Consider the following 26,614-nt stretch of genomic DNA (forward strand, 5'->3'; position numbering starts at 1 on the left):
GCCGATCAACAACAGTAGGTAGACTGGCGTCGATGTGTTAGTGTTTTTCATCTACGCATGAAAAGAAGAGGGAACTACAATAACAACACTGAAATCAGTCCTGCTTGTGTACCTTACGCACGACTTCCTTTATGCGAAGTTTAAGTTTAATGGAAGACGAATGTATGAGCCCATGAGGTGTGTACTGGTCCTGTGCAGAATGTGTTTCACATTTGGAAAATGTAAAAGAATATACACAAGAAGCTATATGACGGTAATACAGCATCGAGTGTGGACAATGAAGTCCAGTGAACGAATTTGTTTGAATAACAGTGACAGTTTAATTTGGTGTTTTATGATGTAAGCAGACATTACATTAGTTATATTAGTTACAAGTGTTAAGCCTTACAATGTACATCAGATGCAAACTGTCACACGAATATGTAAAATGGGGTCCATCGTATTATGAGGTAAGTGCATATTAGTGTTAGTTAGTATGGATGTGCTCCACAATTTTTTTACATTTGAGCAACCTTTTTGATGAAAATCCTAGTGCAACCATTTTCAAAGCTGTTTCGCCAGAAATTTAGATTTCACATATTGTATGTTGGGGTAGAAACCGAGTCTTTAGTGTGAGGACCGAACGTTTTAAACACTGTGCAACCCGTCCTCTTAATGGAAAGCAGAATTCTTTCGACTTTATAAAAGTTACATATAATTAGGTGCATGTCACCAGTTTGCTTTTGGATGATGAATATCATGCATTACTAAATCACGATTTTCTACTTAGTATCGAAAGCAATGTTCATATCAAAATATGTTACATATAAACTTTATGCACACGCTAGCAAAATGTTATAATAAGAATGATTACTCACTGGAATTGCAACGGTCAATATTTTTGGAAGGTAGCACAGTGGTTAAAGCGTTCGCTCGTGATATTGAAGTCCTGGGATCCATTTCCACATGGGTACAATGTTTGTCACCCGACTTCATACTGCTGGAAAAGTTCTAAAAGATCCACTCACTGAGTTAGCCAAACATTCTTGATTCTGTTGAACATTAACATAGCATGTGTTATTTGAATCAGATACATCCATATGTAAAGATTCTACTCACGATAGGTTTCATACTTTTACCCTGACCGTGACTCCATCACCCCATGGCAGCTCAAGTGTATCATGTGAAAAATCTGGGTCGGATTCATTGGAACTTAACTTTCGTGATTTCACAATCGTTTGTTCATGAGTACTCAACGAAACATTTTAAATACTTGCCTTGTCCAGTGTATGTTATCTATTCGTTGCATATGTGTATTTGTTAAACCAGTACCCTTCAAACCAGATCCGTCAATAATCACCATTACGTTTTCTAACAACAGGCTTTGGGGTCTGAAAATGTTTCCTTATTCGAAGTTGGTGTGCATGTAACAACTCGGAGAGTATTGTGTGTATTTCAATACAGACTGTTCGGTTTGTGTGCTGTACCTGTAAACATGGGCAAACTGAGTCCGTCAGCTGTTGCCATAATTATGTGTGCATTTATGGACTGAACACATTCTATGGACGGAACACACTCTATGGACTGAATACACTCTATATTCAGATCGAATCAATAGACAGTATTTCGGACCTACTTTGACTATACATAGCCGTTAACTGATCACCAAATATGGTGCAATAGACAATGTCATGTACAACAAATGTGATTCGGAGATATTAGAAATGAGTGGCAGTTGAATATGGAAAATATTGCAACGAGATATTCTTAGACGTGTTGATTTATTCACAAAGAAAACTCTTAGTTGGATTTTTAAAATGTTTCAACATCTACTGGTTCTGTGAAACGAGCCATGTACGTCCATGCAGGCAAAATTCATCAGGTAATATCTTGAGAAAAAATTTCGATACCTTTGCTCATCAGTCTTAAAGTCCATTGTTGTTGTTATATAAGCTATTGTGTATTATGCTTATGGTTGTAGAGTGAGTGGGTGATTGAGTGAGTGAGTTAGTATTTAACATCACATCCACACTTTCCATGGTTTTAGAAAGAACTACATGAGCCATATCATATAGGGAGACACGCTTATTCTTTGACAGAGTTATTATAGTCTGGTTCATAATTATTGAGAATTTTTCTTCTTACTTTGAGCTATCCTAACACCTCAACTGATTCACTGATACTTAAAACTGAGTTATGGTATAAGGGAGGTAACCCATCTTGGCCTACTGAGTATAGTACAATTAGAGTTACCTTCCCTGAATTTGTAGCAGACGTCATTTTCCTCAGCACTGTCAACAATGTCTGCTGAAGATAAAAGAAGGTTGATTTTTGAGTTGTGTAATCAAGGAATTGATGATGTAAATACACTGGCAGAGAGAACAGGAACTCCTCTTTATACTGTGTATAGGATTAGGAAGAATTTTAAAGAGGGAAAGGTTTTTGGGCACCAGAAAGGAGCAGGGAGACCCAGAAAATTGGACTTCTCAGATCGCGTCCGGCTGGGAATTTTAGCGTCTAAAAAGCAAAGGGCAAGCATCTCCAACATCAGGTATGAAATCATAGAAAGGGGATCAACAGTTGTATCAAAATCTACAGTTAGAAGAAATTTGATTGATCTTGGATGGGAGAAAAAGACTGGAATTCCTTCTCCTCTCATGAAACAAGAACATAAAGACAGGCGTGTTGAGTGGTGTTTGGCACATGAAAACTTTGACTGGGAAAATGTGATTTTTACTGATGAAAGCTCAATATGGGTATATCCCGATAATGTGAAAATATGGACAAAGTCTGCGTCAGCACCGTTGTATCGACGGCATAAATACAGCCCGAAGTTTCATCTATGGGGAGGGATACCCTTATTAGGAACGACCCCGCTGTGTGTGTTTGAGGGAAATCTGACAAGTCAACGCTACACTAACATATTAGATAATTTTCTCCTTCCAAGTGCACATGTGTTTTATGGAAATGACTGGATTTTGCAGCAAGATAATGATCCTAAACACACCGCAAAACATGCCAAGCAGTGGTTTCAGGAGAAAAATGTGACTGCATTACCATTTCCTGCATATAGTCCTGACTTAAATCCCATTGAGAACATTTGGGGGATGATGAAGGAATGTGTGAATCAAAAGGGGTTGACAAAAATTGAAGACATGAAGAGAGAAGTGGTCCGATACTGGGACAGCATAACTCACGAGACACTAACCTCTCTGATAGGAAGTATGCCTACCCGTCTTAGACTGTGCCGTGAAGCTCAAGGAGACTTGATAAAATATTAAATTGTTACCTACACAACATGAAAAGGTCAGTTCACTTTCACAATACATTCAATTTTATCTGATTTGTTCTCGTTTAATAATATGAAATGCTTTAGCTATTCTCAATAATTTTGAACCATACTGTATATAACTGGTTGCAATTGCAAAAAATATAAATTCATTTAATCAGAGGTAATGAATTCTTTGTCGGCATAGGTGCTGCAGTTGATGATGTGAGTGTGGGATATCATTGTGGATGTCGCTATGGATGTTATATAATGACAACAATATGAATGTTTTTTGTAAACTTTCACACTTTTTCACGTACATGTTATTCTGTACATAATTCTAATAAACACGAATTGTATACTTCTTGTTTGTTTCCTTTTACCTAATCACAGTGCTAAGAGTTTAAATGACTTTCTTTGTCTGACTGTTTCTTCTTATTCACAGTGGCATACATTTCAACCACTTTCTTTCTTGTCTCTGTCTTTCTTCTTATTCACAGTGGCATACATTTCAACGGCCTTCTTTTCAGATTCGTCGTTCTTCAAGGACTCTGACCTCTTCATGACATGTTCTATTCCGGAAGCTTTTACTCGGTTGGAAACTGAGACATAGTTCTGGACCGTATTTATTGCTTCAGGGACAATATCTACACTTGCATACGCTCCGACAGCTTCTGTAACGTGTGGAGGATTCGATAATGTGGCTTCGTTTGGATCATTGTCAGGGTCCGCTATTGTGTCATACGTTGGTTCATAATTTTCTCTTGATGTCTGATCTGATCTACCTTCTTTGTTACTTTGCTTTTTTCTTGTTTTCCAGACGCACACGGTGACGAAAACAGGGATCACTATCACAATCAAAGCGACGACAGCAGCTAATATAGTAACCCAGGATATTCCCGGTTTATGTGCACCTGCTGGTCCAGTTTCTGAAGAGTAACAACACACAACATTCATGTTACCAATGTACTATATACAACACCATATATGAAGACACAGTCACGTACATAGCATGTGATCAACCAAAAGCAAGACCGTAAGAAAGTGAAATGTATTCTCTATTCTTTCATATAATCTCCAGGTCACTGTGTACTTGTATGGGTAAAGATACGTTATGCATATTCCGATCAACATTATTAGAATTCTATTGCATGGCAATGTTCCAAGGTTTGACCATATATAGTTTCTTTACTCATTAATGACATAACTCTGAAATTCCATCACCCGTGAAGATTCGGGTTAGAACTGGTCTGAAGCAATCCATGAAGGCGTAAAATAGGACTGTGCGCACTTGGTTGCCACATATCATCGTATCTCTGGTGTATAGATACTTATGCTGTTGATTGTGTGGTCCAGAATCGATCATTTACAGAACGCCGCCACATACTTGGAGTATTGCTTAGTGAGGCGTTAAAAAACAAACAAACAGGAGGTACATCATAATTCTATGTAGTTCATTGGTCTGTGCAAGAAAACAAGCGATTATTGGATTTGTTGATTTCACTTCAAAATTATTTTGCTCTGCTTATTATAATCATCATTGTTCCGTGTATTCTATTCCAACCACAGTTTTAATTCTAACATACATGTAAACATCAATTAAGGATTAAAGTTTCAACGTCTTTGAACATGTGGTTCGACCTACTTTTGACCCGAAGCTCACAAGATGCAGATCCTCCACCACTGGCATCTTCACACGTCCACAGCCCTGCATGTGTTGACTCTACTTTCAGTATCTTCAGATTAATATGGGTCGAGTTGAGAATGCTTCCATTAAATCCGGCCACTGTTGAACACGACGACCAGTTTGCAACACACTGTGGGGCAATTGTTTTATTTGGCCCAGTGTATTGGAGAGTTGTGTATGGTGGCGACGTGGAGCAGGACAGTCGAGCAGAACCACCAAGATAAGCTTCACCAGGGCAGGTTAGAGTTGTCGTACCTTTCGGGATAAAGGTGGATTGAGCATGAACAATGTTCGCTTGATCATGTGATCAAAATAGAAGAAGCAGCAAGTGGAAAGCATCTTCTGAGGTGTCAGGTTAACATGAACCATGTTTTTACTGCAAGTATGACAGATTGATTGACCAGTGGTATTGTATACATACATTTGTTTGTTTTGTGTGCTACGATACGCCGCTCTCAGCATGATTTCAGGTTTATGACGGCAGTGAATAATCGAGTCTGGTCCAGAACATCCAGTGATCAACGGCATTATTGTCCATCTACGGAACTGGGATACGACCACTTCATACCGTTACTCACCTCTTACGGCAAATCAGATCAGATCAATTTTAACCTGGATCTTTACGAGTTGTGTACATATGTTTGATACAAAATTGCGTCTACCATAGAACACTTACATAGTGCTGTACATGCAATGCAGGCTGTAATGAAGGCGACGTTTCTGTTCACTTGCTGCATCATCTGTCAACACAGTAAAGATTCATATACTTGTAAATCATGCAGGTATTCCTGTTTAGTGCATATTATCGTATGACTCTTCTGTACATATGTAGAAGGTGTCCTCGAAACCCGATTACATGATTGCTAGTGACATGAATTATGACTTAAATTTATACTTCAGCAACCAAACATGATTCTTTTTAGAGGTGGTCATCATTTCGTCGGTCCAACCTGACTAAAGGGGCGTACCCAGTGAAAAGACGTCTGGATCTAAAATATTTATATTCATGCTGGATTAGTAATGTCTGCTTGCTTATCTGAGGCAGAGTGTAAGGGGCAGGATGTAAGGGGTGGTGTAGGGAAGATTTTTCCTGGTGTGAAGGTGAGTGTAAGTGGTGGCATACATACGGTGTTTATTTATTGATCTCACACAGGGTTTAAGTGTTGGGATACAATCGATGTTTGCGTGCTGATCTGAGGCTCGATGTGTATAGTGGGGGGAAACGGCGTTTGTTGAGCTGAATTAGGTTGGAAGTGATGGACACAAGTTGGTTTGTTAAAATCTTTGAATGATCTTTATAGGCATGATACTGGCAGGTTGTGAATAGCAACTTCTGGCGTTTCTCAACATATTCTTACCACCTCGCAAAGAGAAGACAAATACGACACTGATAGCTATATTTCAGCAACAGTGACCAACGAGAATGTCAGCTTGTAGGTAATTGGTGCTGGGATGTAATGGCGATAAACTTGTGGAAGCTAAAGGTTGATCCAGGAGTAAGTAGCACTGACAGTCAGTCAAACACTGACAATGTGCCTGCAACGGTATGGTCATATGCATGCTGCTGCATATTACTGGTAATCACATTATGCATGCATGGTAGTCCTTGAACGTGTATCCAAACTGATCGGAACATTCTGTCGATCTAGTGTGTAGGCACAAAAAACTCCAATAAGTAAGTCCTTACCTTGTGGAAATATTCCTCACGCATTTCTGCAGTCTCTACCTACCTAAATATGAAGTTGAACTCAATCGTGAACATCAATGGCTAAAACTAGGGCACACTCACGTAGATACGAACATAGCATGGCCAGCATGGTGTTTATGAATTTGAAATGGCTACTCGTTTACAGAACAAACGTGAATAACAACAGCAAAAATAGATTCATTGTACAGATCTGACTAGGGTATGTGGACACAGCCTGAATTAAAATCAAGTCTAATACAACATTCACGTAAGGTTTCTGGCGACACAGCACAAATTTTGCCCCAACGCTCAACGCGAACGATCAGCATGTTCCAGCGACTTCTTTTGATAAATATGTCTGATCTTTTCCCAGTTCGTAGTAATCCGTTTTAATCATACTCCTATAATCGTGGACATGTATGGCGTCAAGTAGAAAATAATCCGGCTTTCACTGTCGGACTGAGATTGACACCCAAATCAAATCGTCTCCTTTAGATCGTTTTGTACAACGACGGCAGAGAGAACATTATGGAGAGTCATAAACCGTTTTTTTCCAGACTATCTGTGGGCAAAACATAAAAGCATACCACCTCCATAACAACCCATTCTCGTCAACACACCCAGTTACCTAACATGTTATTTTATGTAAATGGGACTGAATATTTATATTTCTTTGGTGTAGATACCGGCTTTACTTTTTGTCAGCAGAGTCGTGGTCTTCGATTTGAATATGGATATGCAATTAAAATTTGATTTATAATTGCTGGTCTATTGTTTGTTCATATGATAATTGTGAGGTAATAAAACAGGGTTGTTGTGCTTAGTAATTCAAATGATATTTGCAGACATGGCAGTCATCAAATCTGTTTGTCATTCAATGCAATAACGTATGGTTTCAGAGCCACGAACCACGTTCTTTTCCTCACACAGATATTGTAAACATAAGCTGTCGGTCTGTCGTAGTAAGATGTCTTAACGCGTTCGTGTGATTAACGAAGTGAATGTGTCTGTAGCATGGGAAAGTATCAGATGTCAGTCATTACATCGAAGCATACAGCCAGCAGTTTATTAGCATTACGATTGTCTATGAGCGTGTGTGTGTATGCTTGTTTCTGTGTACGCTCGCCCGTGCTTGTATGTGTGCGCATGAGACGCCTCGGGTTCTCCTGCACAAATACATGATATAACCCCCTACCCTGCCTGGACAATGAACGGTGTTAACCCCATGTTGTCGCATCATTTATGAGTTGAGCTTATCTACTGCATACATGCTGAACACAACATCCACCTTACAATGTGTTGTTATCATGGCAACTGGAAATACCTCACTGTTTATTGATATATGTGTTTCCACGTACATATTTCATTTTGATTATTGTTTAGCATCTGTGTTCAGGTGGTTCGTTGACAACCGAATCAACTGTCACATACTACCTCGTATCAGTGACATTGTGAACAAGCCAATATAGTATCACATTGTCCTACATAGCGATGACTATTTTCTTGTAATGTGGGAACCTTTCGAGTGCTTGGATGTGTGGATTAATCACATGCCCGACAAAGTTCGATTATGATGTTATGACGTTTCTGCTGGGTCATAAGTTTCAAAACAGTTGTATGCACTTGCTTTTGGTACTGTTTTGGACGCACTTGGTTTTGGCGTGTATAAAAGAAATCCTCTTCGAAAAAAATGTGGCTTCTTATACATCGTAGAGTATGCTATGTTCAAACTTCCACGATTCGCGCCACGATTGAAATTTGTCGTAGACTAACCATGGTGTTCCTATCAGATGTCATAAGATCTTGAGGTCAGTCGTCGCAATCGTGTTGACAGAAGCAAAAGTCTGGATTGTTCAAAGATTTTCTACCGTCAACACAATTTATTGTCAATCGTAATAATCGCATCAGATCGTAGTGAATCGTACCAAAGTGCAACACCTTATCGTGCATTCAAGTCGCAGTGATCGGACTCAATCATGGTTGTGGGCTATTGTGTTCACTCTGTTGAAGTTCGGCCAGTCGGGCTGTATACATACCCGAAATTCCAATTCATGTCTCGTTCTCCTGCTCTGCTTCAATTACCTTGTGTCATCACCTTGCTCCCGCGAATCTAATGACACTTGCAGAAACATATTGTTTACAGTATCATCAAACTCTCAATGACGGCACGATGCAAACAGTTAATTTGGTGTTTTATGATGTAACCAGACATTACATTAGTTACATTAGTTACAACTGTTAAGCCTTACAATGTACATCAGATGCAAACTGTCACACGAATATGTAAAATGGGGTCCATCGTATTATGAGGCAAGTGCATGTTAGTGTTAGCTAGTATGGATGTGCTCCACAATTTTTATACGTTTTAAAGCTGTTTCAAAGCTGTTTCGCCAGAAAGTTAGATTTCACATATTGTATGTGGGGGTAGAGTCTTTAGTGTGAGGACCGAACGCTTTAAACACTGTGCTACCCGTCCTCTTAATGGAAAGCAGAATTCTTTCGACTTTATAAAAGTGACATATAATTAGGCGCATGTCACCAGTTTGCTTTTGGATGATGAATACCATGCATTACTAAATCACGATTTTCTATTTAGTATCGAAAGCAATGTTCATATCAAAATATGTTACATATAAACTTTATGCACATACTAGCAAAATGTTATAATAAGAATGATTACTCACTGGAATTGCAACGGCCAATATTTTTGGAAGGTAGCACAGTGGTTAAAGCGTTCGCTCGTGATATTGAAGTCCTGGGATCCATTTCCACATGGGTACAATGTTTGTCACCCGACTTCATACTGCTGGAAAAGTTCTAAAAGATCCACTCACTGAGTTAGCCAAACGTTCTTCATTCTGTTGAACATTAACATAGCGTGTTTTATTAGAATCAGATACATCCATATGTAAAGATTCTACTCACGATAGGTTTCATACTTTTACCCTGACGGTGACTCCATCACTCCATGGCAGCTCAAGTGTATCATGTGAAAAATCTGGGTCGGATTCATTGGAACTTAACTTTCGTGATTTCACAATCGTTTGTTCATGAGTACTTAACGAAACATTTTAAATATTTTCCTTGTCCAGTGTATGTTATCTATTCGTTGCATATGTGTATTTGTTAAACCAGTACTCTTCAAACCAGATCCGTCAATAATCACCATTACGTTTTCTAACAACAGGCTTTGGGGTCTGAAAATGTTTCCTTATTCGAAGTTGTTGTGCATGTAACAACTCGGAGATTATTGTGTGTATTTCAATACAGACTGTTCGGTTTGTGTGTTGTACCTGTAAATATGGACAAACCGAGTCCGCCAGCTGTTGCCACAGTTATGTGGGCATTTATGGACTCAATACACTCTATGGACTGAACACACTCTATGGACTGAATACACTCTATATTCAGATCGAATCAATCGACAGTATTTCGGACCTACTTTGACTATACATAGCCGTTAACTGATCACCAAATATGGTGCAATAGACAATGTCAGGTACAACAAATGTGATACGGAGATATTAGAAACGAGTGGCAGTTGAATATGGAAAATATTGCAACGAAATATTCTTAGACGTGTTGCTTTATTCACAAAGAAAACTCTTAGTCGGATTTTTTTTAAATTTTCAATATCTACTGTGAAACGAGCCATGTACGTCCATGCAGGCAAAATTCATCAGGTAATATCTTGAGAAAATAATTTCGATACCTTTGCTCATCAGTCTTAAAGTCCATTGTTGTTGTTATGTAAGCTATTGCGTATTATGCTTATGGTTGTAGAGTGAGTGAGTGATTGAGTGAGTAAGTTAGTATAACATCACATCCACACTTTTCATGGTTTTAGAAAGAACTACATGAGCCATATCATATAGGGAGACACGCTTATTCTTTGACAGAGTTATTATATAACCGGTTGCAATTGCAAAAACTATAAATTCATTTAATCAGAGATAATGAATTCTTTGTCGGCATAGGTGCTGCAGTTGATGATGTGAGCGTTGGATATCATTGTGGATGTCGCTATGGATGTTATATAATGACAACAATATGAACGTGTTTTTCATAATTTGTGTATTTTAAAGTGACAACGACGATAACAAATCAGAGAATGTATTGCGATTGCTGCCTTAGATACTCTATCCCGGGGGTTCCACTTGTTGAAATCCTTGACATCTGATTTGGAACTACAAGATCAAAATACATGTTCGATCCATCAAACCGTGCACATACAGGAGGACATGGTTAAGGATAGCATAATCTAAGTCAAAAAGCATTAGGAGTAAAACTATTACCAAGGTTACTACTCAGGATTGTCTTCAGCAGCATGTGCTTTTTGTTAACGACGAACAGATACGTCATGCCCCAAAGCTCAGTGACAGCAAGTTTTCGCCAAACGCAGAGTTGTTGTTAAAAGATTGTATGCATTTTGGAAAAAGCGGTAGTATATAATTAAGCAGGAAATGTACATAAATATGAACGTAACTATATGTCAATTCAATGACTGTTTGTGCACATAAACTTTCACACTTTTTCACGTGCATGTTATTCTGTACATAATTCTAATAAACACGAATTGTATACTTCTTGTTTGTGTCCTTTTATCTAATCACAGTGGGAAGAGTTTAAATGACTTTCTTTGTCTGATTGTTTCTTCTTATTCACAGTGGCATACATTTCAACGGCCTTCTGTTCAGATTCGTCGTTTTTCAAGGACTCTGACCTCTTCATGACATGTTCTATTCCGGAAGCTTTTACTCAGTTGGAAACAGAGACATGGTTCTGGGCCGTGTTTTTTGCTCTAGGGATAATATCTACATTTGCATACGCTCCGACAGCTTCTGTAACTTGTGGAGGATTCGATAATGTGGCTTCGTTTGGATCATTGTCAGGGTCCGCTATTGTGTCATACGTTGGTTCATAATTTTTTCTTGATGTCTGATCTGATCTACCTGCTTCGTTTCTTTGTTTTTTTCTTGCTTTACAGACGCACACGGTGACGATGACAGGGATCACTATCACAATCAAAGCGACGACAGCAGCTAATATAGTAACCCAGGATATTACCAGTTTATTTGCACCTGCTGGTCCATTTTCTGAAGAGTAACAACACACAACATTCATGTTACCAATGTACTATATACAACACCATATATGAAGACACAGCCCCGTACATAGCATGTGATCAACGAACTATTATTCCTCAAGCATTCCTGCAGTCTCTACCTACCTAAATATGAAGTGGAACTCAATCGTGAACATCAATGACTAAAACTAGAGCACACTCACGTAGATACGAACATAGCATGGCCAACATGGTGGTTATGAATTTGAAATGGCTACTCGTTTACAGAACAAACTTGAATAACAACAACAAAAATAGATTCATTGTGCAGATCTGACTAGTGTATGTGTGCACAGCCTGAATTAAAAGCAAGTCTAATACTACATTCACTTAGGATCTGACGACACAGCACAGATTTTGCCCCAACGTTCAACGCGAACGATCAGCATGTTCCAGTGACTTCTTTTGATAAATATGTCTGATCTTTTCCCAGTTCGTAGTAATCCGTTTTAATCATACTCCTTTAATCGTGGACATGTAAGGCGTCAAGTAGAAATAATCCGGCTTTCACTGTAGGACTGAGATTGACACCCAATTCAAATCGTCTCCTTTAGATCGTATTGTACAACGGCGGCAGAGAGAACATTATGGAGAGTCATGAAACGTTTTTTTTCCAGACTATCTGTGGGCAAAACATAAAAGCATACCACCTCCATAACAACCCATTCTCGTCAACACACCCAGTTACCTAACATGTTATTTTATGTAAATGGGACTGAATATTTATATTTCTTTGGTGTAGATACCTGCCTTACTTTTTGCAGCAGAGGCGAGGTGTTCGATTTGAGTATGGATATGCAATTAAAATTTGATTTATAATTGCTGGTCTATTGTTTGTTCATATGATAATTGTGAGGTAATAAAACAGGGTCGTTGTGCTTTAGTAATTCAAATGATATTTGCAGACATTGCAGTCATCAAATCTGTTTGTCATTCAATGCAATAACGTATGGTTTCAGAGCCACGAACCACGTTCTTTTCCTCACACAGATATTGTAAACATAAGCTGTCGGTCTGTCGTAGTAAGATGTCTTAACGCGTTCGTGTGATTAACGAAGTGAATGTTTGGGAAAGTATCAGATGTCAGTCATTACATTGAAGCATACAGCCAGCAGTTTATTAGCATTACGATCGTCAATGTGCGTGTTTGTGTCTGGTCGTTTCTGTGTACGCTCGAGCGTGCTTGTATGTGTGCGCATGAGACGCCTCGGGTTCTCCTGCACAAATACATTATATAACCCCTACCCTGCCTGGACAGTGTACGATGTTAACCCAATGTTGTCTCATCATTTATGAGTTGAGCTTCTCTACTGCATACATGCTGAACACAACATCCACCTTACAATGTGTTGTTATCGTGGCAACTGGAAATAACTCACTGTTTATTGATATATGTGTTTCCTCGGACATATTTCAGTTTAATTCTTGTTTAGCATCTGTGTTCAGATGGTTCATTGACAACCGAATCAACTGTCACATACTACCTCGGATCAGTCACATTGTCACCAAGCTATTATAGTGTCACATTGTCCTAGATAGCGATGACTATTTTCTTGTACTGTGGGAACCCTTTGAGGGCTTGGATGTGTGGATTGATCACATGCCCGACAAAGTTTTTATGATGTTTCTGCTGTGTCATAAGTTTCAAAACTGTTGTAAGCACTGCTTTTGGTACTGTTTTGGAAGCACTCGGTTTGGGAGTATCTAAAAAGAAATCCTATTCGAAAAAATGTAGCTTCTTACATCGTAGGGATGCTATGTTCAAACTACCACGATTCGCGCATGGTGTTCCTATTAGATCTCATAAGATCTTTAGGTCAGTCGTCGCAATCGTGTCGACCATAGCAAAAGTCTGCATTGTTCAACACAATTTATTGTCAATCGCAATAATTGCATCAGATCGTACTGAATCGTACCAAAGTGTAAAACCTCATCGTGCTTTCAAATCGTGGTGATCGGGCTACTGTGTTAACTCTGTTGAAGTTCGGTCAGTCGGGCTGTATACATACCCGAAATTCATGTCACTTTCTCCTGCTCTGCTTCAATTATCTTGTGTCATCAAATTGCTTCGCGCATCTAATGACAGTCGTACAAACATATTGTTTACAGTATCATCAAACTCACTCTCAATGATGGCGCGATGCAAACGGATGGCGATGGTCTCTCTGAACATGAGTGATAGATACTCCGTTGTGGGTGATAATGAGTTAATATTTAATTTGACATCTTCAATATTGTGACACCACTTCTTATTCCTTACAGTGATTATAGAACCACCATGAGATCTTATGTCCGTGATCTGATGCAAAAGAAGTGGGACTCCCAAGTAAGTATAAATCAATTAGATGCGATAAAACCCAATATTGGTTATACTTACTTAGGTTGTCAGTCCAGATTTGAAGAGGTCATCATGCGACGATGTCGCATTGGCCACACAAGACACACGCACGAATATATACTAAAAAGGTAAGGATCCTCCGTTTTGTATCCCTTGTGATGAGAGTTACGAGGGGATGTCAATAAGTTTTGAGCCTTGAGCATGTTTCATACCCAGGTGTCACAGCCTATGGTACGACATTGAACCTTGGGGTGTAGCTGATGTGATATATAAGTTTTGGTATCCTGTTCTCAGAAGTTATTGAACAGCTCACACTGACAGAAAGAGACCCCCCTCACGGCAGTGAAAAAGAATAAAATTGAGTATAGAGCAGTAATTAATATTTTAGTTCTTGAAGGAAACTCGGCGAAGGACATTGAAGAAAGGCTTTCACCAGTTTATGGGAAGTCTTCTCCTTCATCTGCTACCATCAAACGATGGGTCAGTGAATGTAAGCATGGTAGAGAGAGTCTTGAAGATGACCCCCGTCCAGGTCGCCCAACAACAAGCACTAGTCAGGAAAACCTTGACACGAGTTAGAGGAGACCACAAGCATTTCACACGGATCCATCGAGACAATTCTTCATGAACATCTCGTCATGTCTAAGGTGTGTGCACGATGGGTGCCAAGAATGCTTACAGATGAAATGAAGCAAACAAGGGTCACCATAAGCAACTCCATATCAACCAGATACAACAAGAATCCAGAAGATTTTCACTTTAGGCTAGTAACCTGTGATGAAACCTGGATCCACTACTATGATCCTGAGAGTAAATAAGAATCCATGGAATGGAAACATGTCACTTGTCCTAGGACCAAAAAGTTCAAAGCCTCCAGATCAGTGCAGAAGGTAATGGCGACAGTCTTCTGGGATAGCAAAGGTGTCATCCACATAGATTACTTACCAAAAGGAAGAACAATGAATGGGGAATATTACTTGTTGAGGCAAGTGCGACAATCAAGGAGAAGCGTCTGGGCAAGATCAGACGTGATATTCTTCTACATCAAGACAATGCTCCAGTACACACCTCTCGCGTTGCAGCCGCTGGTGTCCAGGAATGCGGGTACGAAATCTTGTCGCATCCCCACTACTCTCCAGACCTGGCACCAAGTGATTACCATCTGTTCCCATATCTCAAGAAACACTTGCATGGTCGTAGATTTCAGGATGATAATGAGCTTATTGCTGCTACTGAGGCTTGGTTTGAGGACCAAAATGGCACCTTCTACAGAGATGGCATCAGCGACTGGCAGAACAAATGTCTTGACTCACAAGGGGACTATGTTGAAAAATGAATGTGGTTCATTCCAACATTTTGTGTTTTTCTATAAAAGGCTCAAAACTAATTGACATCCCCTCGTACAGTCAAGCATATTCTGCTTGACTGTGTTGAATTCTCCATCACACTGGATAAATATGTCAATGTCAAAACTGTCAAGGATCTTTTTACCACTGTTAGTTGTCATCTAATCACTGTTTTTTAATGTATATCGATTTAATGCTTGAATTTTGAGTAATATGTTTCTGTGAATAGATATATTTTAATGATTGGTAGTTTAGATTAGTAACTAGAATTGTTAGTGGCTGCACCCTCAAAGGGGATTAAAGCATTGTAAAATTACTGCCCTCCTGAGAGGGTACGTAAGTCCCAAAACATTCGATGTAAATTTAAGTCTACCAGGTTTTTAATCGTAGCATTCATGTTGTTTTAATTTTGGCTAGCATTTCATACACTCTCCAGCGGCTGAAGGGATGATGTAAAACCAATTAGTGAGCATGCAGGTAGCAAAGGTACTCTAAGTCCCCACAGTCCCAAGTATGGTGATCTACCTTCGGTTGTTGGAGATCTATAGCCTGTTTTTATATTGTTTTGTCCAGATAGTGATAATAATTTGATGGTTTTCATTCGGATTGTGATATATTCTAGTTGTTTTACAACTTGTTTCTTTTGTTTTTACAACATGCATATATTTCATTTAAATGTTAAATGTTCTCGTCATGATATGGCTGAGATATTACCGATGGGACGTTAAATAACAACTCAGTCACTCACTCACATCTTCAATATTTCAGCCATGTCGTGACATGTTTGATATTGAAATAAAATATGCATATATTATTAAAACCTGTCGTCAAAGGACAGTAAAATAACTAGAATATCACAATTAGAAGTTAACATTGCAGGTGATAGGCTCGCCTTAAACAATGAGCAAAATGTAATTCAGAGGTTACTCGTTCCAGACAGGCGTCTTGAAGCATATGCTTAGAAAACGACAATATCAATGAGACGTTTTAATACTTTTTTCATATGAAAGCAGTATGATTGTTTTGAAACGATTTTTTTACCACACATACATCTGTTTCAGATAGCAATATTCTAGCAATAGTGCACGAGTTTAGCATGCTTCAGACAATAAGTTAAGAGTAACATAACTGAGCTCATACGTTCTGCCCTGCTACACAGATCTCAGTCTTATACCGCTAAGAGACGAGTAGACTGAATAAAATAGCTACAATCTAAGGTCACATGTGCAATATGCCAACTGCATTTTGCACTTGACTAGGACAGGGTGTTTTTCTACGATTTCTTTCGGAATGAAAGACGTGTACAATGTATCTAATTAAAAGTGAAGAAAAACACATCGGAGCTCACACATCCATACACGTTTACAAGTATTACATTTATTTTATGTACAACACTTCACACAATGAATTAGAAAAGAGAGTACCTCACGTTGAAATATAGAAATATTCACTATAATACTATCTAAGGGGAGGCAATAGGTAAGAATCCAGCAGCAATTTACAAGGAACATTGTACCTTGGTTAGCCGATGGTACACGTTGACTATGCAAGTAGAGAACATTAATGTTTAACAAATTGCACATTAGCCATTGTATATAGACACAGAAGATGCAAAATGTTATCTGAATCCCTTGTCAGGAAATACAGAAATTACAATATTTATCGCGCAATTGAACGCTCTTGGCATGCCTTGAGATGCCCACAGAAAGTACTGCATCTAGAACACACTGTTCAACACATAAACGCATGCATGTGCTTATGACGTTGAGGTGTTTCAATTCAATATTAAGCTCCCCTTTCAGGGAAGGTAAATAAGGAGTATATAAATGCGGATTATATACCCGCATAGTATTCGCATAGTATTGGAACATAATAACGAATCACGAAGAATAGTGAAGAGTGTCTGAAAAAAATAGCACACAGAATTGTACAAATTGTTGATTCGTTTCATATGCAAAATTCCAAAGAGGAAACTCTGACTTTCTTGTATTAAAGAACAAATAACTAAATACTAAAATAGATTCTACAGTCAAGACTATAAACTGAAGTGAAACAGTTTTGCTCTTTGCTTAATGATGGCTCATTCAATTTGGATTGTTTGTGGACAGAAGTCAAGGGCGATCCAGTGAATATTGGAAAATGTTTTCTTTCCATCATGACCACAACCACAGTTGTGTCCCCTATATAAATCTGAAAACACTTGCTCGAGTCAACAAAATCATTCAAAGTTAAAGCAGCATTGGCACTGTACTTCCTAATGAAAAGTTGAAAACGCAGGGTTGCTGTGACATCTGAGATACATCTAAGTATGCATCTAATCTTGCTTGTCCCCCGCACTTGCAAGTCAAAGCCTCGTCATGGTGTCATGTGTATTTCCCGATCCATACATGTCATTCACGTGAACCGCCTGGTCTTCTAGCGTAATCCACTTCACAGTCACTGCAGCTGAAGATGGAGCTTCTGTCCAGACATCACTCCTGTTTCCATGTGCAGTAACTGAAGACGCCTCTCCTTGTGGTGACTGTGTTGACGCAGGCGCTTGTCTGTTACTGAGACTTGCTGTGCGAGATGGAACACCAAGATCTACCACAGAAGCATATTCACATCCCGTAGGACAATCCATTGTGACAGAAGGAGGATCCAGATATTTAATGGTCTGCTTGTCCACTTTGGTACAGCAGCGTGAAGCTGGTATGCTGACGATGATGGTGAGAAGGATGACCCCAGCAGCAGCTGCAGTAATATTAACGGGTGTCAGGACGATTGCAGAGCTGTTCGCCCTTTCCCGCTCAGTTGTAATAGGCTGGTCGTTATTAGGTGTTTCTGGAAGTATTGATCAAATTAGCCGCATTTCAGGGCATCCAGAAAATAAGAGATTATATGTTCGAAAGCGTACCGCTGATGGGACAATCCGTGATGGAGTGATTTAGAATTTAATGTCACATCGGCAATATTTCAGTCATATCGTGACGAAAACAATATCTTTGTACACAACCATCAATGGCAAATTATAAAAGCCTGTCTACGAAGGACAGTAAAATCACTAGATTATCACGGGTTCAAATATAAAACTAGTAATAAGATCTAAAACTGTAGAGATCTATATATATAGCAAGCCATATACTGCCAACAGCTGGAGGTAGAACATCACGCTAGGGACCATGGGGACTTAATTACGTTAATTGCATCCTCTCGCCAGACTTAGATTCGATCCCACACGAACGACCAGGAAAATAGTGCTGGAGATATATGGAATCTTTCAATGATATGCCTATTGCTACAGATGACTCTGGAGAGATAAAAGAGAACAATGGTTCATACTCACTCTTATCGATTTCCTTCAATCCAATGCATCTCAAATTGTTTCGTTTTTTAAGACATAGAAATGTCACTTCCAGCGGTCCGTAATGTCTTTCCGTCACATTCAAGGTCACTGGAACTCTTTTGGACGATATATTTCCCTCTGTGGTAAATACCTTCTCTGTTACATCACCGACTTGAAGTGTGAAGGTCGATGTCCCAGAACAGTAACCATCGGCAATGTCCACCCAGAGAACCAGTTGATCAGTTAACGTCACCATGCTACAGTCATTATCCTTGGTGATGTTGCATGACGGGCTTTCTGTGGAAAAAAAGTTCATCTTTTTCAGTGAGACTTTGATTCAAACCTTTTAGAGTTTCAGTCGCAGTATGCAGTGACGTATTGTGAACATCTCTCATCAGCACCGGAACTGTTTACAGTGAAGCATATGATCAAGATTTAATGGAAAACGGGAAGTGGATTCTGCAAAATGGAGTTCATTGTGAAGTTGGAAAGAGACTTGTGGCTGTTATCACAGCTTCAGTGGACTGATGTCCCAGCGTATATGCAAGTAATAATGCCCAAAGATCAATTTTCCATATCAGGGACCTCCCATACCCCTGTTGAAAGCCTGTTATTGAACAGTGTTCCTGACATATTAATTTGACTTTCTACTGTTCTATTTGTGTGACGTTTTGGGGAGTGAAGATACAATTGTATCTAACACTGACACAAATTACCGCGTCTGCTATTTCGTGTCTGATTCCTGTACCGTTGTCATTCGTTGACAAAATCGAAGCGTACCATATATTATAGAACGCTTTTTTATCCATTAGGTTTGTCAGTATTTCAATTTCACACGCTAAAGAAAATGTGGCATGGCGGAATATCTCTCCCTGTGAAATTAAACTGCTACTCACTGTAAGCTTCTACAGAACAACCTGATGTACCCGATGACGTACTGCAAGTCCAGCTGCCAATATCTTCAACATCCATTCTCAAAATCTTTATCTCACTGTGACTAGAATTACGCCCAATTGCGTATCCATCCTGGTTGTCACAACCAAGAGATATGCAATTGCTCGCCAAAACACCGTCAGGCCTCGTCCACGACACCGAGGAAATGTTAGCCTGTGTCTTGTAGCAAAGTAAACGTGTCGAAGAGCCAAGTTCAACAATATACGGGCAATGTGACTGCAATGATCTCACACCTGTTTAAAGGATAAAGAATCGTCAAATCTGATGTAAACAATCCTGACAATATTTATAGCAAAACCATAAAGTTCCTGCATACTGGCAATTTCTCTCGCGACCATTCTCGATTCTCAATTGGCTTTCCTGACAACTTATCTAAAACACATCTAATACAAATGGTCAACCCATCAGGTATCAGTTTTCGGATATAAAAAATGGTCATCAGTTGAGCAATTCCGCACTAGGTTTTACAAGTTTGTTTTGGACCTGAGTCACAGAGATACTAATGTTGCTGTTTTAGCAGAATGTGGTAGAAATTATATATATGTTGATTCTTTGTTTAATGTTATAAAATATTGGATAAGATTGCTTGAAATACCAGTGGATAGATATCCTAAGCAGTGCTATCTCATGATGTATAGTTTAGATAAAGGTGGTCGTAAAACCTGGGTTTATCATGTTAGGAATATTTTGTTTTCTTATGGATTCGGTTTGTGTGGGAGAATCAAGGAGTTGGATTTAAAGATGTGTTTTTATACAGTTTTAAGGAAAGGATAAAAAAATGTCATGCTCAATCAATTATGGCTGATATACATGTATATTCAACATTACATTTATACGCTGAACCTAAAACTGTTTTCTGCTTAGAAAGTTACCTTGTACACATAAAATCAAAAGAAGCAAGGCGCAGGATTACGTTGCTTAGACTAGATGAATTAGCTGTCTATAAGAATATTGGTCGATATGATGGTATTCCTCGTCAATTTCGCTTTTGTCATGTATATTATTCTGATTATATATAAGATGAATTTCTCTTCCTTTATAAATGCCCATTGTATAATGATAATTGAGTTAAACACTTTGATAATATCACTTTGCACATAAATGAAGACATCATGATCTATAATCTCCAAAGTACACATCAGTCTGTTTTGATGTCCATTTCAAACTTTGTGAAAGACGCCTTAAACATTCGACATAGATTTGTGACATAATTGCAAGCATACAACTCTAAGCATCATTTTGTGTATATTATTCTTTACGTGGGCCAACGGCCTTATTACTGAATAAAGGGAATGAACTGAACCATCAGGTCGTGAAACTGGCATGAAATGACTCCTACAGCTACATACAGACTTGGTTAGTCTTTTTGGACCTCAGCGGCCTTCAGTAGCAAAACTGGTTTAGTGAAATAATGAAGCATTAGACAAACCTTGAAGAAGACAAACTAAGACAATTGCGAATTTCATTCCTCTCTTGTGTTGGTCACTCATCTCCGTTACCTGCTGAGGATCAGAAAACAAGTGCTCCAACGTTACCTGTGTTTTGTTTTGCGTAGTAAGTGTTCATATATAATAAATGTTAGGGAGAGAGTTCATCTATACAACGCAAAAGGGGATCGTGTTGACACGTTATTGCTTTTTGTTCGGAGCGCCCCAAGGGGTAAATATTTAAACGTTCCGTGAATAGGAGTGAGTGACTTATCATTTAAAGTGACATCGGCAATATTTTAGTCCCATGCTGAGTGTGAAACCTACATTAACCGATCCTATGGCGCATGATTTAAATAAATTTAAACTTTTAAATGCTAAAGCGCGGCGTACTTTTAAACAGAACAAAAGCCAATCTTGGAAAAATTGTATGTATCCAAAATACATTCCCGGACACCCATGTAAGAAACATGGTCCAGAAAATTAAAGGTAAAGGTACTAAATCTAGTGTCCATCATCGTAAAAAAACTAGTAACTTCAATTCGGATAATGGGGAAGATTATAATGAAACTTTTACTATTCATGAACCACATACTGCTCTTGATCAAGCTCATGTCACTGCTACAGGAGCTGATAACATACATTATCAACTCCTGAAGCACTTACCAGATTCCTGTTTAGAGATGCTCTTATATACATTTGATGATATTTGGACTTCAGGGAAATTTCCCTCTTCATGGCGTGAAGATATACAGTGTGGTTTCAGTAAAAACAACTACTGTCGATCCCCAAGTGCGTCTGGAGTCATTTGTTAAAAACGCACTGATTAATAAACAACACGCTGTGTCTATCTTTTTTTTATCTTGAGGCATGTGACACAACCTGGAAATACGGCATTTTGAGAGATTTACATGATTTCAAGGTCGTTTGCCTGAACTCATAGACAAATGTTTAAATAACAGACAATTTCAAGTCCGCGTGGGTTCTGCCCAATATGAGTAATGTCGATCACTTAGTGCGTTTGGAACCATTTTTTAAAACGCTCCAATTGTGTCTATCTTTTTGTTTATCTCGAACAAGCATATGACACAACCTGGAAACATGGCATTTTAAGAGATTTACATGACTTCGGCTTGCGAGGTCGTCTGCAAGAATTTATAGCCAGCTTTTTAAATGACAGACAATTACAGGTCCGTGTGGGTTCAACCCTGTCTGATCATTACAATCAGCATCAGAGTGTTCCGCAAGGCATTATTTTGTCTGTCACTCTTTTTAGCATCAAGATCAACAGTTTATCTAAAGTTTTAAACAATTGAATAGATGGATCGTTATTTGTTAATGATTTTAATATTTCTTGTCGTGGGAAAAATATGCATACTATTGAACGGCAACTACAGTTGTCTTTAAACAAAAATGGTGTCTTGAAAACGGCTTCAAATTTTCCAAATTAAAAACCAGTGGTATACAGTTCTGTCGTAAATACAAACCTCATAAAGATCATAAAGACTCAGGACTATTTCTAAGTGGTACCCCAATCAAAGTGGTTAAGGAGGCCAAGTTCTTGGGACTTATTTTCGATTCATATTTGACCTTTTCGCCGCATATTATACCCCTTAATGCCAAATGCCTGAAGGCACTTGGTTTATTAATGGTTGTTTCTAATTCAAAAGGGAGGGGATCAAACTGCCCTTCTTCACTTTTATAGATCACACGTGATCACTGGTCCGATCTAAACGTGATTACGGCTCCATCGTATATGGTGGATCTTGTCAAAGCAACCTTAAACTACTTGATGCTGTGCACCACCTAGGCCTAAGACTTTGTCTTAGTTCTTTTAGAACCTCTCCTATCGACAGTCTCTACGTCGAAGCTGATGAGCCTTCTCTCAACCAACGCCGTATAAAACTATCTTTACAATACATTACAAAATTAGCTTCTAATGAGTCTAATCCTGCATTTAATTGTGTCTTCAATCCTCTTTATGAGGATTTGTATAACAGAAAGTCTTCCCTCTTGGGCTCAGAATTAAGCCATTTCTTGTTGCTTCTAGCATTGAGCTAGAAAATATAGCTCTTTCCTGACTTTTTTCTTCTCTTCCTTGGCTATTGGTTAGGCCCCAAGTGGTCGTAACATTAACTACATTTAAAAAATTAGAAACCAATGAATTACAATACAAACAAGAATATAATCAATTAAAACATAAACATAGCAATTACAAACCCATATTTACAGATGGGTCCAAGGATGGTGGCGTAGTGGCTTGCGCCACTGTCATTGGATCCAGAACAATATCTTCTAGATTACCAGACAACAACTTTATTTTTACAGCGGAAGTTAACGCCATACGAACTGCACTTAAATATATTCAAAGACACCGAAAACATAAACACTATATAATCTATTCCGACTCTCTTACTTGCCTTCACGCTATTAAAAATATTACAAAGCTACCATTAGATCTTACATCCGTGGTCTGATGGAGAAGAAGTGGGAAGCCCAATTAGGTATAAATAAATTACATGAAACAAAACCGTATATCGGTTACACCTACTTGGGCTGTCAGTCCAGATTTGAAGAGGTTATTTTACGACGATGTCGTATTGACCATACTGGATATACTCATGCGTACCTTTTAAAAGGTGAGGATAACCTGCTTGACTGTGTTGACTGCTTGACTTTGTACTGATCACACGGGATCAGTATTTTAATTCACGAACTATGAAGCATCGTTTTAGCAATATTAGTCCTCACGTAATTATTTCATTCTTAAAGGAATTAGATTTGTTAACTGAATTGTAAATAGATAAATATACTCATGGGAAAGGTTAAGGGAACGCATGTTTCTTTGGGCAATTCAACATTTCTGTTTACTAACTTCAGCGCCTTGTTGTTTCGTTTTCGTGAAAAGGGGTTCACTCAAATTCACCATAATGCTTTCCATTCACGTGCACTACATGCTCCTGAAGTTACATGCACTTAGATTCACACGTTACATGTATGTGCACTGTCAAACACAAGGTTAAAAACGTTGTTAACATGGCGAGACAGTACGTAACTTTGGCACAGAAATGGGAGGTAATTGGCATGGTTAATGGTGGAAGCCCATTACGACAGGTTGCAACAACTTTTGACAAGTCTGTTAGCGTGATATCCAGACTTTGGTGACGTCAAAATGAGGCGTGGTCGGGCACGGAAAAAGAAAACCACCCCACGGGATGACCGAACCCTACGCCTTATTGCTCTGCGAGACAGGTTCAAATCCTCCTCCAAAATCAATACGGAATTCAGGCGAAGAACAAACGTCAGAATTTGTTTACGTACAGTGCGTAATCGTCTTAAATCGGCTGGTCTAAAAAGCCTTGAACCCGATTATGATCCCCTTTGCGCGTACAGCAGGTCGAATGTTCGAGTTCCAGCATGACAATGCCCGCCCTCACATCGCTCATGTTTGACGGGACTGACGAAGGGCTGCAGGTGTCCGGGTGTTGCAATGGCCGGCTAAAAGTCCTGACCTGTCAACGAACATATTTTGGGATGTTCTTGGCCGCAATGTTCGGGACAGACCTCTTCAACCCAACAATTTGGATGGACTTTCCGTGGCTCTCCAGGAAGAATGGCGCAGAATTCCGGTTGGTACCATCCGTACACTCATTCGCAGCATGCCACGACGATGCCAAGCAGTTCTCCAGCGACATGGGGGACACGCCCTATATTGATTTTCATCACTTGACATGTGTATGAATTTTTCTCTTACTGACTCAAAGATTAAAAGTCACAGCTATTTCATGCGCTCCCTTAATTTTTTCCATGAGTATATTTTATAACTGGAAGATTAAACTAGTAACTCAAATCGTTAGTGGCTGTACCCTCAAATGGGGTAGAAATACTGTAAAATAATTGTCCTCCTGAGAGGGTACTCAAGTCCCAAAACATTTGAAGTAAATATAATGTTCCAGGTTTTTAATCGTAGAATAAATGTTCTTTTACTGTATGGCTAGATTTGTCTAAATCGCTAATAGCTGAAGGGATGGTGTAAATCCAGCTAGGGTCCATGGAGGAAGCAACTGTACTGTAAGTCCCCATGACCCTAGTATGGTGATCTACCTTCAGTTGTTGGCAAACTATAGCTCATTCTTATGTTGTACTGTCCTCTATAGATACATTGTTTTAGGTGTAATCACTAGTTTTATATTCTATTCTGTGATGTTCTAGTTAGTTTTACTGTCCTTCGTTGACAGTTTTTACAACGTATGTGCTATTAATTCATTTGTATTTTGACCCGTGAAGGTCCCGGAGTAGAATAGGCCTTCAGCACCTATGCTTGCCATGAAAGACGACTCAGCTTGTCGTAAGAGGCGACTAACGGGATCGGGTGGTCAGGCTCGCTGACTTGGTTGACACATGTCATCGGTTCCCAGTTTCTCGGATCGATGCTCATGTTGTTGATCTCTGGATTGTCTGGTCCAGACTCGATTATTTATAGATCGCCGTCATGTAGCTGGAATATCGCAGAGTGCGGCGTAAAAAAAAACTCACTCACTCACTCAACTCACACATTTGTACTTTTATAATTATTCGTTCTCGTCACGATATGACTGCAATATTGCCGATGTGGCGTTAAATATTGACTAACTCACTCACTACAGTTTAATTTTATGATTTAATTGCCTTTATGGTTGATTCATAATTTATCAAGTCACAGTATGATTGACATATTGCCGATGTGACTATAAACTTTAAGTCACTCACGCCGATGGAGGAACACCGATGAATGTTTACCACGTGATGAGGAAGGTATTTTATCTTTTAATATCAGTGACATTTATCATAGGACAACTGCGTTATCATTAAATACCCGGTCTGTTTATAGCGCGACACGCGGAAAACGTCCGTGTAAGAATTATAGACATTTCGAACAGATCACGTGTTAAGTGTAGGCTGGTGTTCCTGTTAGGTGACTGAGCATTGACGCAAAACTGAATGCGCTCGGAATTAATAGGTACATAGCTAGGACTGATCGGCTCGAAGTCAGTATAACGTGTCTGAGTGGGGTATTCATGCTTACCTTCAGCACGGTATCTAGGTGTGCCAGCACTATAAAAATGCTTAAGTCATGGCTAGTACAAACAGCCACACATACGTATACGTGCATGTCATCATTTGAACGAAATAATCATAAGTACGAAGTTAAACCCCATTTAACCTCACCTCACCTCATACTCTGTGACCCATGGACCCTGGTTTGGTGATCTACCTTCAGTTGTTGGCGATGTCTAGCCCGTGTTTTATATTGTATTGTCCAAATAGTACTATTAGGTTCACCTTGCCACACCTGTTTTGATATGATTGTGATATTCTAGTTGTTTTACTGTCCTTTGACGACAGGTTTTTTCTACAATACACTTCTTTCATTTTAATGTCAAACATGTTCTCGACCCTATATACCTGAAATATTGCCGATGTGACGTTAAATATTAA

General features: G+C 39.0%; 1 protein-coding gene across 1 annotated transcript; it reads right to left on the minus strand.

The window, feature by feature from the left end:
* Positions 1–3,703: 3,703 nt before the first annotated feature.
* On the minus strand, positions 3,704–24,831 carry LOC137272293 (uncharacterized). The gene is made up of 8 exons (XM_067804659.1): positions 24,661–24,831; positions 21,139–21,208; positions 19,652–19,942; positions 18,756–19,052; positions 17,981–18,253; positions 11,574–11,717; positions 4,893–5,033; positions 3,704–4,176 (listed from the first exon to the last, which is right to left on the minus strand). The coding sequence occupies exons 1-8, from the start codon at positions 24,829–24,831 to the stop codon at positions 3,704–3,706; spliced, it is 1,860 nt and encodes a 619-aa protein (XP_067660760.1).
* Positions 24,832–26,614: the final 1,783 nt, after the last annotated feature.

Source organism: Haliotis asinina, chromosome 1 (assembly GCF_037392515.1).
Source record: "Haliotis asinina isolate JCU_RB_2024 chromosome 1, JCU_Hal_asi_v2, whole genome shotgun sequence".
Taxonomy (NCBI): Eukaryota; Metazoa; Mollusca; class Gastropoda; order Lepetellida; family Haliotidae; genus Haliotis; species Haliotis asinina.